The sequence below is a fragment of the Carcharodon carcharias genome, chromosome X, assembly GCF_017639515.1.
Source record: "Carcharodon carcharias isolate sCarCar2 chromosome X, sCarCar2.pri, whole genome shotgun sequence".
Classification (NCBI taxonomy): domain Eukaryota; kingdom Metazoa; phylum Chordata; class Chondrichthyes; order Lamniformes; family Lamnidae; genus Carcharodon; species Carcharodon carcharias.
Genome location: NC_054507.1, coordinates 28,075,889 through 28,089,553, shown reverse-complemented (window position 1 = coordinate 28,089,553; position 13,665 = coordinate 28,075,889). Strand labels below are relative to the sequence as shown.

Sequence of the window (13,665 nt, the reverse complement as noted above, 5' to 3'; positions counted from 1 at the left end):
CTCTCCCCCACCCCCTTCTCACTCTCCCCCACCCCCTTCTCACTCTCCCCCACCCCCTTCTCTCTCTGTCCCCCTTCCTTCGTTCCCTTCCCTTCTCTCGCTCCACCCTCCCTCTCCCCTCCCTCTTTCCACCCTTCCATCCAACTCCTCCCTCTGCTCCTCTTTACTACCCATTCCCCTCCTTCTTCCCCTCACCCTCTCCCCCAACTCTGTTCCCCTCCCTCCACCTCATCTTCCCTCCTCCCACTCCCCTCCCCCCTTGCTCTTCTCCCTCTCCCACCCCACTCCCTTGGCCCCCTCGCACCCCCTTGCCCCTTCACCCTCCCCCTTTCTTGCCCATCCCTTCCCCCCAACTCTCTCTCTCGCGCTCTCTGCCTCTCCCTCTCTCACTCTCCATTCATAAGATGCATTAGTCCAACACATGCCCCTTTGCTGCTATTCTGTGTCCTGTAATCGAGGGACTGTGGTTGAGGGTTGATGATGAATAGTTGCTGAACCCAAATGTTAGCTCTGTATCTATCCACAGAAGTTACCAAATTTGCTCAGAATTTCCATGCTTTTTGTTTCTTTTTATTTTCTGCCTCCATATCTCTGGGTTAGACCACACTTGGAGCACTGTGCACAGTTCCGGTCTCCGTATCCCTGGGTTAGACCACACTCGGAGCACTGTGCACAGTTCTGGTCTCCGTATCCCTGGGTTAGACCACACTGGGAGCACTGTGCACAGTTCCGGTCTCCGTATCCCTGGGTTAGACCACACTGGGAGCACTGTGCACAGTTCCGGTCTCTGTATCCCTGGGTTAGACCACACTTGGAGCATTGTGCATAGTTCCGGTCTCCATATCTCTGGGTTAGACCACACTCGGAGCACTGTGCACAGTTCCGGTCTCCGTATCCCTGGGTTAGACCACACTGGGAGCACTGTGCACAGTTCCGGTCTCTGTATCCCTGGGTTAGACCACACTTGGAGCATTGTGCATAGTTCCGGTCTCCATATCTCTGGGTTAGACCACACTTGGATCACTGTGTACAGTTCCGGTCTCCATATTCCTGGGTTAGACCACACTCGGAGCACTGTGCACAGTTCTGGTCTCCGTATCTCTGGGTTAGACCACACTTGGATCACTGTGCACAGTTCCAGTCTCCGTATCCCTGGGTTAGACCACACTTGGATCACTGAGTACAGTTCCGGTCTCCGTATCCCTGGGTTAGACCACACTGGAAGCACTGTGCACAGTTCCGGTCTCCGTATCCCTCAGTTGGACAACACTTGGAGCACTGTGCACAGTTCTGGTCTCCATTTCCCTGGGTTAGACCACACTGCTGCATAGTTATGATCACTCTCTTCTTAAAAAGTTTACAGAGGCACAAGGGAAAGGTGAGATAAATACACCTAAAGTTTGAGGCCTTTGACACAGTACAGAGAAAGAGAGAATGGCTTTCCCTCTTTGGCAGGAGAGTCCAGAACTAGGGGGCCATCAATAATGCTGGATCCAGTCGGGAGAAACCTCTTTACCCAGAGAGTGGGGAGAATATGGGATTCGCTCCCACAGGCAGCAGGGAAGAACGTGGGACTCGCTCCCACGGGGAGCAGGGGAGAATGCGGGACTGGCTTCCATGGGGAGCGGGGAGAATGTGGGACTCGCTCCCGCGGGGAGCGGGGAGAATATGGGACTCGCTCCCACAGGGAGAGGGGAGAGTGTGGGACTCGTTCCCACAGGGAGCGGGGAGAATGTGGGACTCGCTCCCACGGGAAGAATGTGGGACTCGATCCCGCGGGGAATGGGGAGAATGTGGGATTTGCTCCCACGGGGAGTGGGGAGAATGTGGGACTCGATCCCGCGGGGAATGGGGAGAATGTGGGATTTGCTCCCACGGGGAGTGGTCGAGGTGAATAGCGTCGATGTGTTGAAGGTGGGGGGGTGTTGGGAAGCTGGATAAACACACGAGGGGGAAAGGAATAGAAGGATATGGTGATGGGGGTGAGATGAAGTGGGGAGTAGAGGAGGACCGTGTGGAGCAGCAACACCAGCACGGAGCAGACGGGCCGAAGGGCCTGGTTTCTGTGCTGAGAGATTGTGTGCCGTTCGCCTTGCTGATCCACAACCGCCTTCCCGGTCCTCATTCCTCCGGGCTGGGGTGGTGTGAGGGAGGGTGGTGGGGTGAGAGCCGGTCCACAGGACAGTCACTAACGTCTGGTCCCCTCTGTAGCTTGAACCAGAAGCTGAACCTGGAGTTGGAGAGGCTGCGTGCCGACTACGCCAAGTTGAAAAGTGAGCAGCGGGAAAAAAGCAAGAAGCTCCAGGAGCTTACGTAAGTTTTCGGACAACCCGCTCCCCCTCCTCTCGCTTCCCTCGCTCTGCCATCTGCTCCTTTCCCAATTAGCTACCCTCCATCAGGCAAGGAACCCCAGTGTGTGTGTGTGTGTGTGTGTGTGTGTGTGTGTGTGTGTGTATGTGTGTGTGTGTATGTGTGTGTGTGTGTGTGTGTGTGTGTGTGTCCGGCGATGAACAGCTTGGTCGAGCAGCAAGGTTTTCAGGAGCATCTTGAGGGGGGAAAGCGAGGTGGAGCGATGGAGATAGGGAATTCCACAGTTTGGGAACCAGGGAACCAGTGGAGGGAATTCTATTTCGGTGAAACACGAGAAGTTAGAATTAGAGGAGGCTTGTAGAGGGGGCCGGAGGATGTTACAGAGATAGGGAGGGTTGTAGGGGACTGGAGGAGGTTACAGAGATAGGGAGGAGTGTAGGGGCTGGAGGAGGTTACAGAGATAGGGAGGAGTGTAGGGGCTGGAGGAGGTTACAGAGATAGGGAAGGTTGTAGGGGCTGGAGGAGGTTACAGAGATAGGGAAGATTGTAGGGTCTGGAGGAGGTTACAGAGATAGGGAGGGTTGTAGGGGCTGGAGGAGGTTACAGAGATAGGGAGGGGTGTAGGGGCTGGAGGAGGTTACAGAGATAGGGAGGGGTGTAGGGGCTGGAGGAGGTTACAGAGATAGGGAAGATTGTAGGGTCTGGAGGAGGGTACAGAGATAGGGAGGGTTGTAGGGGGCTGGAGGAGGTTACAGAGATAGGGAGGGGTGTGGGGGCTGGAGGAGGTTACAGAGATAGGGAGGGGTGTAGGGGCTGGAGGAGGTTACAGAGATAGGGAGGGGTGTAGGGGCTGGAGGATGTTACAGAGATAGGGAGGGGTGTAGGGTCTGGAGGAGGTTACAGAGATAGGGAGGGTTCTAGGGCTGGAGGAGGTTACAGAGATAGGGAAGATTGTAGGGGCTGGAGTAGGTTACAGAGATAGGGAGGGGTGTATGGGCTGGAGGAGGTTACAGAGATAGGGAGGGTTGTAGGGGGCTGGAGGAGGTTACAGAGATAGGGAGGGTTGTAGGGGTCTGGAGGAGGTTACAGAGATAAGGTGGGGTGTAGGGTCTGGAGGAGGTTACAGAGATAGGGAGGGTTCTAGGGGCTGGAGGAGGTTACAGAGATAGGGAAGATTGTAGGGGCTGGAGTAGGTTACAGAGATAGGGAGGGGTGTATGGGCTGGAGGAGGTTACAGAGATAGGGAGGGTTGTAGGGGTCTGGAGGAGGTTACAGAGATAGGGAGGGGTGTAGGGACTGGAGGAGGTTACAGAGATTGGGAGGGATGTAGGGACTGGAGGAGGTTACAGAGATAGGGAAGATTGTAGGGGCTGGAGTAGGTTACAGAGATAGGGAGGGTTGTATGGGCTGGAGGAGGTTACAGAGATAGGGAGGGTTGTAGGGGGCTGGAGGAGGTTACAGAGATAGGGAGGGTTGTAGGGGGCTGGAGGAGGTTACAGAGATAGGGAGGGTTGTAGGGGCTGGAGGAGGTTACAGAGATAGGGAGGGGTGTAGGGGACTGGAGGAGGTTACAGAGATTGGGAGGGATGTAGGGACTGGAGGAGGTTACAGAGATAGGGAGAGGTTGTAGGGGCTGGAGGAGGTTACAGAGATAGGGAGGGGTGTAGGGACTGGAGGAGGTTACAGAGATAGGGAGAGGTTGTAGGGGCTGGAGGAGGTTACAGAGATAGGGAGGGGTGTAGGGGGCTGGAGGAGGTTACAGAGATAGGGAGGGGTGTAGGGGCTGGAGGAGGTTACAGATATAGGGAGGGGTGTAGGGGCTGGAGGAGGTTACAGATATAGGGAGGGGTGTAGGGGCTGGAGGATGTTACAGAGATAGGGAGGGGTGTAGGGGCTGGAGGAGGTTACAGAGATAGGGAGAGGTTGTAGGGGGCTGGAGGAGGTTACAGATATAGGGAGGGGTGTAGGGGCTGGAGGAGGTTACAGAGATAGGGAGAGGTTCTGGGGGCTGGTGGAGGTTACAGAGATAGGGAGGGGTGTAGGGGCTGGAGGAGGTTACAGAGATAGGGAGGGGTGTAGGGGCTGGAGGAGGTTACAGAGATAGGGAGGGTTGTAGGGGGCTGGAGGAGGTTACAGAGATAGGGAGAGGTTGTAGGGGGCTGGAGGAGGTTACAGAGACAGGGAGAGGTTGAACCCAGGAAGTGGTTAGAAAGCAGGGATGAGATATTTAAGTGGGGAGGGTGCTGGACTGGGAGCCGGGGTAAGTCAGTGAGCGCACGGGGAACGGGAGACAGTGCGAGTGAAGGCAGTGGCAGCTGAGGTTCAGAGGAGCTGCGGTTTACGGAGGGAGGAAGGTGGCAGAGCAGCCAGGAGCGAGTTGGAATAGGCGTGTCTGGAGGTGGCCGATGTGGGTTTCAGCCGCCGGTGTACTGAGACGTCAGGCGGAGTTACAGAGCAGGAAATGGGCGATCCTCGTGATGGCGCGTAACACTCGGCCATCTACTCCTCACTCACACGCTCTTTCTTTTCTTCAGATTTCTCAATGACAAACACGAGCAATCCAAGCAGGATCTTAAAGGTCTTGAGGAGACTGTCGTAAGTAGTCATGAAGATTTATCTCATGGTCTGGTACTGGGGAGGGTGCTACTGTCGTCTGACCCATTTAAGAACCTGGGAGTGTTTGATGGGGACGGTGTAGAGGGAACTTTACTCTGTATCTAACCCCGTGCTGTACCTGTCCTGGGAGTGTTTGATGGGGACGGTGTAGCGGGAGCTTTACTCTGTATCTAACCCCGTGCTGTACCTGTCCTGTGAGTGTTTGATGGGGACGGTGTAGAGGGAGCTTTACTCTGTATCTAACCTCGTGCTGTACCTGTCCTGTGAGTGTTTGATGGGGACGGTGTAGCGGGAGCTTTACTCTGTATCTAACCCCATGCTGTACCTGTCCTGGGAGTGTTTGATGGGGACGGTGTAGAGGGAGATTTACTCTGTACCTAACCCCGTGCTGTACCTGTCCTGGGAGTGTTTGATGGGGACGGTGTAGAGGGAGCTTTACTCTGTATCTAACCCCGTGCTGTACCTGTCCTGGGAGTGTTTGACGACGACAGTGTGGAGGGAGGTTTACTCTGTATCTAACCCCGTGCTGTACCTGTCCTGGGAGTGTTTGATGGGGACGGTGCAGAAGGAGATTTACTCTGTATCTAACCCTGTGCTGTACCTGTCCTGGGAGTGTTTGATGGGGACGGTGTAGAGGGAGGTTTACTCTGTATCTAACCCCGTGCTGTACCTGTCCTGTGAGTGTTTGATGGGGACGGTGTAGCGGGAGCTTTACTCTGTATCTAACTCCGTCAGAGGCTCTAGTTACATCACAGTTGACATGAAAATTGTGCCTGAGCTCGGAAATCTCGACGCGATACCACCGTGGATGTCTTACCCGTTTTTCCCCTCTTTCTCTCTCTCTCTCTGCAGGCGCGAGAACTCCAAACTCTTCACAACCTACGTAAACTTTTTGTTCAAGACCTCACCACACGAGTCAGAAAAGTAAGTTGTACGGGCGGCCGGCAGGGACCTCAGCCGCTCCCCGCACGGCAGCTGAGCGTCCCGCTCCCTGCTGCATCGGCCTGGTGGTCGGGCGGGACAGAGCCGGCGCCCTCGGCGGCCGGGAGGGAGAAGGAGGGCAGTGCGCACACAGGAACGGCAACCGGTCCCGCAAGTTTCCCCCCCACCTCCGCACCCCGAGTCAGGGGTGCCATTCCCGCTTGGGAACGCGCCTCCCCCTCCTTCATTGTGGCTGGGCCTCCGTCCTCAACCGTGCCGTGCAGCTCACCGGTGGCTCACCACCGCCTCCTGCAGGGCAGTTGGAGACGGTCTTCGAACGCTGGCCCCGGCAGCGACGCTCTCGCCCCGCGAGCGAGTGGAGAAAGATGCTCCGTGACACTCCGGCCGACGTCCGGCTAGAGTTACGATCCCAGCCTGAGGTTCACCCAGGCCTAAGTGCTGAATCTGACCTCAAGAGGAGCTTCTGGCCACATAACCTCCCCATCGCTGAGGCGGCCTATTCCCCCCACCCCCCCTCCGTAACATTGCCCGTGGCTCAGCTGATCGGCTGCTGAAACCGTCGTCCGCGTCTTCGCTACCTCCAGACTCGCCGAGTCCAACGTGCTCCAGGCCGCTCTCCCACATTCTCCCCTCCGTCAAACTCAGCTCAGCCCAAAACTCTGCTGCTCCCTCCCGTGTCTGAACTCGCACCGAGTCCCGTTCACCCATCACCCCCTGTCTGCTTGTTCACCTGCACTGACTCTCAGTTAAACGGTGACCTGGTTTAGAAAATCTTCCAATTTGTTGTCAGATCCATCCATGGTCTCGTCCCCTCCCTATCTCTGTAACCTCCTCCAGCCCCTACACCCCTCCCTATCTCTGTAACCTCCTCCAGCACCTACACCCCTCCCTATCTCTGTAACCTCCTCCATCCCCTACACCCCTCCCTATCTCTATAACCTCCTCCAGCCCCTACACCCCTCCCTATCTCTGTAACCTCCTCCAGCCCCTACACCCCTCCCTATCTCTGTAACCTCCTCCAGCCGCTACAACCCTCCCTATCTCTGTAACCTCTTCCAGCCCCTACACCCCTCCTTATCTCTGTAACCTCCTCCAGCCGCTACAAACCTCCCTATCTCTGTAACCTCCTCCAGCCCCTACAACCCTCCCTATCTCTGTAACCTCCTCCAGCCCCTACACCCCTCCCTATCTCTGTAATCTCCTCCACCCCCTACAACCCTCCCTATCTCTGTAACCTCCTCCAACCCCTACACCACTCCCTATCTCTGTAACCTCCTCCAGCACCTACAACCCTCCCTATCTCTGTAACCTCCTCCAGCCCCTACACCCCTCCCTATCTCTGTAATCTCCTCCAATCCCTACAACCCTCCCTATCTCTGTAATGTCCTCCAACCCCTACAACCCTCCCTATCTCTGTAACCTCTTCCAGCCCCTACACCCCTCCCTATCTCTGTCACCTCCTCCAGACCCCTACAACCCTCCCTCTCTCTGTAACCTCCTCCAGTCCCTACAACCCTCCCTATCTCTGTAACCTCCTCCAGCCCCCCTACACCCCTCCCTATCTCTGTAACCTCCTCCAGCCCCAACAACCCTCCCTATCTCTGTAATCTCCTCCAATCCCTACAACCCTCCCTATCTCTGCAACGTCCTCCAACCCCTACAACCCTCCCTATCTCTGTAACCTCTTCCAGCCCCTACAACCCTCCCTTTGTCTGTAACCTCCTCCAGCCCCTACACCCCTCCCTATCTCTGTAACCTCCTCCAGCCCCTACACCGCTCCCTATCTCTGTAACCTCCTCCAGACCCCTACAACCCTCCCTCTCTCTGTAACCTCCTCCAGCCCCTACAACCCTCCCTATCTCTGTAACCTCCTCCAGCCCCTACATCTCTCCCTATCTCTGTAACCTCCTCCAGCCCCTACAACCCTCCCTATCTCTGTAACCTCCTCCAGCCCCTACAACCCTCCCTATCTCTGTAACCTCCTCCAGCCCCTACAACCCTCCCTCTCTCTGTAACCCCTTCCGTCCCCTCTACAACCCTCCCTATCTCTGTAACAGGCCTGGGAAGCACCTCGGAGACGTTTTACAAGGCTCAAGGTGCTACGTGAATCCAATTTATTGCTATATTCTTGGTAATCCCCAGAGAACAAATATCTTTCAATATATTTCCGTACGCATTTTTTAAACCATGTCTTCAACACGCCCTGCCTGCCTGCCGGCTCTTTGAGGATTTGCGTCTCGGGAAACCGTCTGCTTATTTACCGCTGAGCGGCTGCGAGATCGCTGACCTCGGACTGTGCGTGTTTTTCCACAGAGTACAGAGCTGGAACCGGACGATAGCGGAGGGAGCGTCTCTCAGAAGCAGAAAATCTCGTTTCTTGAGAACAACCTGGACCAACTTACTAAAGTTCACAAACAGGTGAGGGAGGGCTGGGCGAGGGGGACGGTGTTCATGGTGGGAGGGGATGACTAGATGGTCGGGATGCGCCCAGGAAATAAACTGAAGGTGACGCCAAATCTCAAAGTAGCAGCATTTTGCCTGTTTGGCCTCCCCCCTCTTCCTGTGTAACAGGCTCGAGGAGAGGGGCTGAATGGCCTCCTCCTGTTCCTGTGTAACAGGCTTGAGGAGGTAGGGGGGCTGAATGGCCTCCTCCTGTTCCTGTGTAACAGGCTCGAGGAGAGGGGCTGAATGGCCTCCTCCTGTTCCTGTGTAACAGGCTCGAGGGGTAGGAGAGGGCTGAATGGCCTCCTCCTGTTCCTGTGTAACAGGCTCGAGGAGGAGGAGGGGCTGAATGGCCTCCTCCTGTTCCTGTGTAACAGGCTCGAGGAGGTAGGGGGGCTGAATGGCCTCCTCCTGTTCCTGTGTAACAGGCTCGAGGGGGAGGAGGGGGCTGAATGGCCTCCTCCTGTTCCTGTGTAACAGGCTCGAGGGGGAGGAGGGGGCTGAATGGCCTCCTCCTGTTCCTGTGTAACAGGCTCGAGGGGGAGGAGAGGGCTGAATGGCCTCCTCCTGTTCCTGTGTAACAGGCTCGAGGAGGTAGGGGGGCTGAATGGCCTCCTCCTGTTCCTGTGTAACAGGCTCGAGGGGGAGGAGGGGGCTGAATGGCCTCCCATTGGTCGAATTGAGCTAGATTACTACTTGCCACTTTCCCCCTGTGCCCCCTACCCTGTGCACCAACTAAAGATATGTAAACTTCTGAGGGGATATATGTTTTTAAACTTTCCCCTCCACTGAATTGACAGAAATGCAGAAGACATGTTCACAAAGCCAGAGCATCATTTACATTAAACAGAAGGAGGCCGCTCGGCCCATCGAGACCGGGCCGGCTCTCCGCAGACCGATCCGGTCAGTCCCCATTTCCCCCCTCCCGCTCTATCCCCCGTGACCCCCCGTGCGAGTTTATTCCCCCCTCGAGCGTCCGATCCCCTTTCGGAATCATTCACCCGTCTCCGCTTCCACCGCCCTCGTGGGGCAGCCAGTTCCAGGTCGTCACCGCTCGCTGCGGGGGATAAGGTTCCTCCTCACAACGCCCCCCACCTCACCACCCCCACACCCCAATGTCCAGAACATTAAATCTGTGTCTCACCAACCCCCAGCTCCCCAATCCTTGCCCCATCAGCTAAGGGGAACAGCTTTCCTTTGCCCACCTTATCCGAACCTGTCACTATCTCGTACCCCCTCCCCCCTCGATCTGATCTCCCCTCGATCCCCTTCGCTTCAAGGAGAACGGCCCCCAGCTTCTCCAACCCCCACCTCGGAGCTAAAGCCCACCCCCCCCCAACCCTCCCCCCCGTACCATTCTGATAAACCTCCCTCCGCACCCTCTCGAGGACCCTCACACCCGTCCTGGAGCGCGGCGGTGACCGGAACTGGACACAGCCCCCTCGTCGTGGACTAAACCAGAGCTTTATAAAAAGGTTCAGAGTAACTGACCCGCTTTGCGGACTGAGTGCCTCTATTTATGAAGCCGCAGTCGGCACTGATCCTGTGTCCTGAGGGGTCTAATTGACCAGCCTGGGACAGCTGGGTCCTTGTGTGGACTCGATCCCCCGATTTCTTCATTTTCCTCTTACTGTTCCGCCTCCATCCAAGACTCTTTCACCTCTCCCCCCAACCTCTGCAGTCCTGGTTTTACTGCCTGCCATTCTCATGTTCTCCGTCCAGTTGTACCTGACACCCCGTTATGCCTGAGATGGACCGTGCGTCTCTACTCACACTCCTCCATGGGTCAAAACATGGACTGAAACGATTTCTCCAGCTCGCTATACGGCCGAATCTGTGCTTTACCTGTGGATCTCAGTGACCTCTCAGCGCTCAGTTCCTTGAATAAACAAAATTATTAGTTGATTATAAAACTAGTCTTTTCAAGTAGAAAGGCAAAGCTTATTAACATGCAGCATGAAAGATGAAAGTATAATAATTACTCTTTTAAATACCCTAACACACTAACACACACCCACATAGACACACGCACCACACAGATACACACACACACACACACACACACACACACACCACATACACACATGCACGCAGGCACACACACACACACACACACACATAGACACACACACACCACATTCACACATGCACGCGGGCACACACACACACACACACACACACATAGGCACACACACACCACACACACACATGCACGTGGGCACACACATACACACACAACACACACATGCACATGCGCATACACATTCACACTCGCACACACAGGCACGCACATAAACACACCCAAATAGACACACGCACTACACAGATACACACACACACACACACACCACATACACACATGCACGTGGGCACACACACACACACACACACAGACACACACACACCACACACACACATGCACATGCGCACACACATACACACACAACACACACACATGCACATGCGCACACACATTCACACTCGCACACACAGGCACGCACATACACACACCCACAAAGACACACGCACCACACAGATACACACACACACACACACATAGACACACACACACCACATACACACATGCACGCAGGCACACACACACACACACACACACACCACATACACACATGCACGCGGGCACACACACACACACACACACACACACACCACACACACACATGCACGCAGGCACACACATACACACACCCACATAGACACACGCACCACACACACACATGCACGTGGGCACACATACACACACATAGACACACACACACCACACACACACACATGCACGCGGGCACACACATACACACACACACATAGACACATGCACCACACACACACATGCACGCGGGCACACACATACACACACAACACACACACATGTACATGTGCACACACATTCACACTCGTGCACACAGGCACGCACACCACACAGACACGCACACCACACACACACACGCATGCACGCACACAGACACACACTCACGACAAAAAGTAATGAAATAAAATAGAGGAATTCTGTTAAAAGTCAATGGTTCAGGGGAACAGGATAGATGGTGGAGTCCTTGAAATGGTGTCCGGGTTATACGGTGGGTCTCTCAGCGCTGGTCTGTGATACAATCGATGACTCTTGCGCTACTTTTCAGGCGGACTCAAGGAAAACTTGCAGGTACTCAATTGCAGCATGTACAGCAGCTTAGGAGCAGCTCCTATTCACATCCAGCTGTGGACTGTAAAGATGCTGTCCTCCTTTCATGAGCAGTTGATCCTTCGTTTCCCTCAAAGCAACACCAGTTTCCTAGGCATGATTTTTTTTCTCAAACCCGTAAACCACCACGTGACCCTTTATGTAAACAGTCCGCCCGGGGTCAAGAGGTTCCCAGCTCCTCTAAAACTGTTCGATTACCTTTTCCTGTAAAATGCTGTCTTTTCCCGGAACAGCAGCCACCGGAGTCCCTGCATTAACCCTTTAATGGGCAGCGTCATTTAAAAAAAAACAATAAATTCTTCCAGAATGTTCTTAGCCCTTGAAGATGAACCATTTTCTGTGCCTAAGGCATTTTGACACTCTGTGGAGACCAACAATGTTTAAGGAGAATGTTTCCAAAAAGAGACACATGTCGCTGAAGCTTTTCATCCTGCACTCATCAGGACAAATGCGAGAATTCCAAATTTTGAACCAACACAACAATTTATACTCCCGTGGTATAAATTGTTGTGAGAGTCTGAAATTTGGCACTCTTGCATTTGTCCTGATGAGTGCGAGACGTAAAACCTAGGCAGCATGTCTCTCTTTTCAGTGATGTTCGAGTTCCGCGCTACCAAGTGACGAGAGAGATTTGAGTGACACATCAGGTTTTAAAACTTCTACTGCAACAAATGACTAAAAGAGGACCATATTGACCAAACACTTTTCTTTCCTAGGCAACCTGTACTCTAAACGAGATTCCCCTTTTAGCCTTTGGCACAACCAAAAATCTCCCGCTGCACCGATATGTTACGCTGCCCCTTTAAGTGGGCAGTACATCCACCCAGAACCCAGTCTAAAATTATTCCCAGCTCCCCGGAGGTTTTGCTTTCACGTCCTCTGATCTTTTCGCTGTGGGGATCCCTTCCTCCGGCTCCAAGCTAGGCGGGTAATCCGGCCTCCTTTAAATCCTCTCAGACTGGGTCTTCAATCCGAGCAAGAGCTCCCAATCGCGTTCTGCGGTGGCGAAAGAGAGATTCGGCCCCTTCTCTTCCCAAGGTGCAGGCCTGGTTAGTCCCGTCCCGTGTTGGTTACCTCTCAGGAGATTGCAGCCCACGCAAGGCAAGACCGCAAACTGCTTCCTGTCTGCGATATCGGGAAGAGGAGGGGCTGAATGGCCTCCTGAGGGTCTTCTGTAAGAGGCCCGAAAGCAGGCTGAGTGGCCTCCTGCTCGCGTGCAAAGGCTTGAGGAGGGGCTGAGCGGCCTCCTCCCGTTCCTGCGTAACCAGCTCGAGGAGGGGCCGAATGGCCTCAACAATTATAGGTACGCTGATATCACAGTGCTTCCTCTACCCTCTCCCCATGGCGAAGGGAAACAGATTAACTTTGTATCTGAATAGAAATGCTAATCAGTCATCCTTGATCCTCGTTCCCCTTCAGCTTAGATAGTTTACCGCACCGTTTGCAGCTTGATACGTGTAACACCTTCCTGGGACTTTGGGTGATTCATGATGTGCTCAGAGACTGCGGTCTCTGTCTCCAAGCCTAAATACCTTGCACCTTCCTCTCTATAAAACAAACTGAGTCTTCCTTTGACCCTTGACAATCAAACCATCCAGGCATACTTTCCTGAACCCCTTTCATTTACCCCCCGAGCCCCAGAATATAATTACCTTATGAATCTCGTGGTTGTAAACCTGTCCCCCCGCCTTGTGTTGGTCCCAGATTTGAAGTGCCAGGAGGTTTCATTATTATGTTGACTGGTGTCACAGAATTAATGTCATCTTCCGGTGGCTATTTATTGATTTTTCTTTGGTTTCATGATGTGTGAGACTTAAATAGGCTGCAACCAAATCGCAGAATGGTTATCGAGAGGGTTGGGGGAACCTCTCTCTCTCTCTCTTGCTTTTAGCATAATAATTTTGCAATTGCAAGCACTGTCCTGACGTTGGTCTGGTGTGGGGAGCGCGGGTAAGGGCCTGGGTGTGCTTGCTCAGCAATGTTGACCCTGCTCCCACACAGCAGCCATGATCTAATTGAAGTGTGGAATGAACTAGAGGGGGGCTGAATGGCCTCCTCCTGTCCCTGTGTATCAGGCTCAAGGAGAGGGGCTGAATGGCCTCTTCCTGTTCCTGTGTAACAGGCTCGAGGAGAGGCTG

At 54.2% G+C, this 13,665-nt stretch overlaps 1 protein-coding gene across 1 annotated transcript in view; it reads left to right on the top strand.

Moving 5' to 3' along the window:
• Positions 1-13,665, top strand: part of kif5ab (kinesin family member 5A, b) — a 239,515-nt gene that overhangs the window by 185,299 nt on the left and 40,551 nt on the right. The window contains exons 19-22 of the mRNA XM_041180288.1: positions 2,212-2,313; positions 4,845-4,905; positions 5,779-5,850; positions 8,182-8,286. Of these exons, the coding sequence (XP_041036222.1) occupies positions 2,212-2,313; positions 4,845-4,905; positions 5,779-5,850; positions 8,182-8,286 (340 nt within the window). The remainder of the gene's footprint in view (positions 1-2,211; positions 2,314-4,844; positions 4,906-5,778; positions 5,851-8,181; positions 8,287-13,665) is intronic.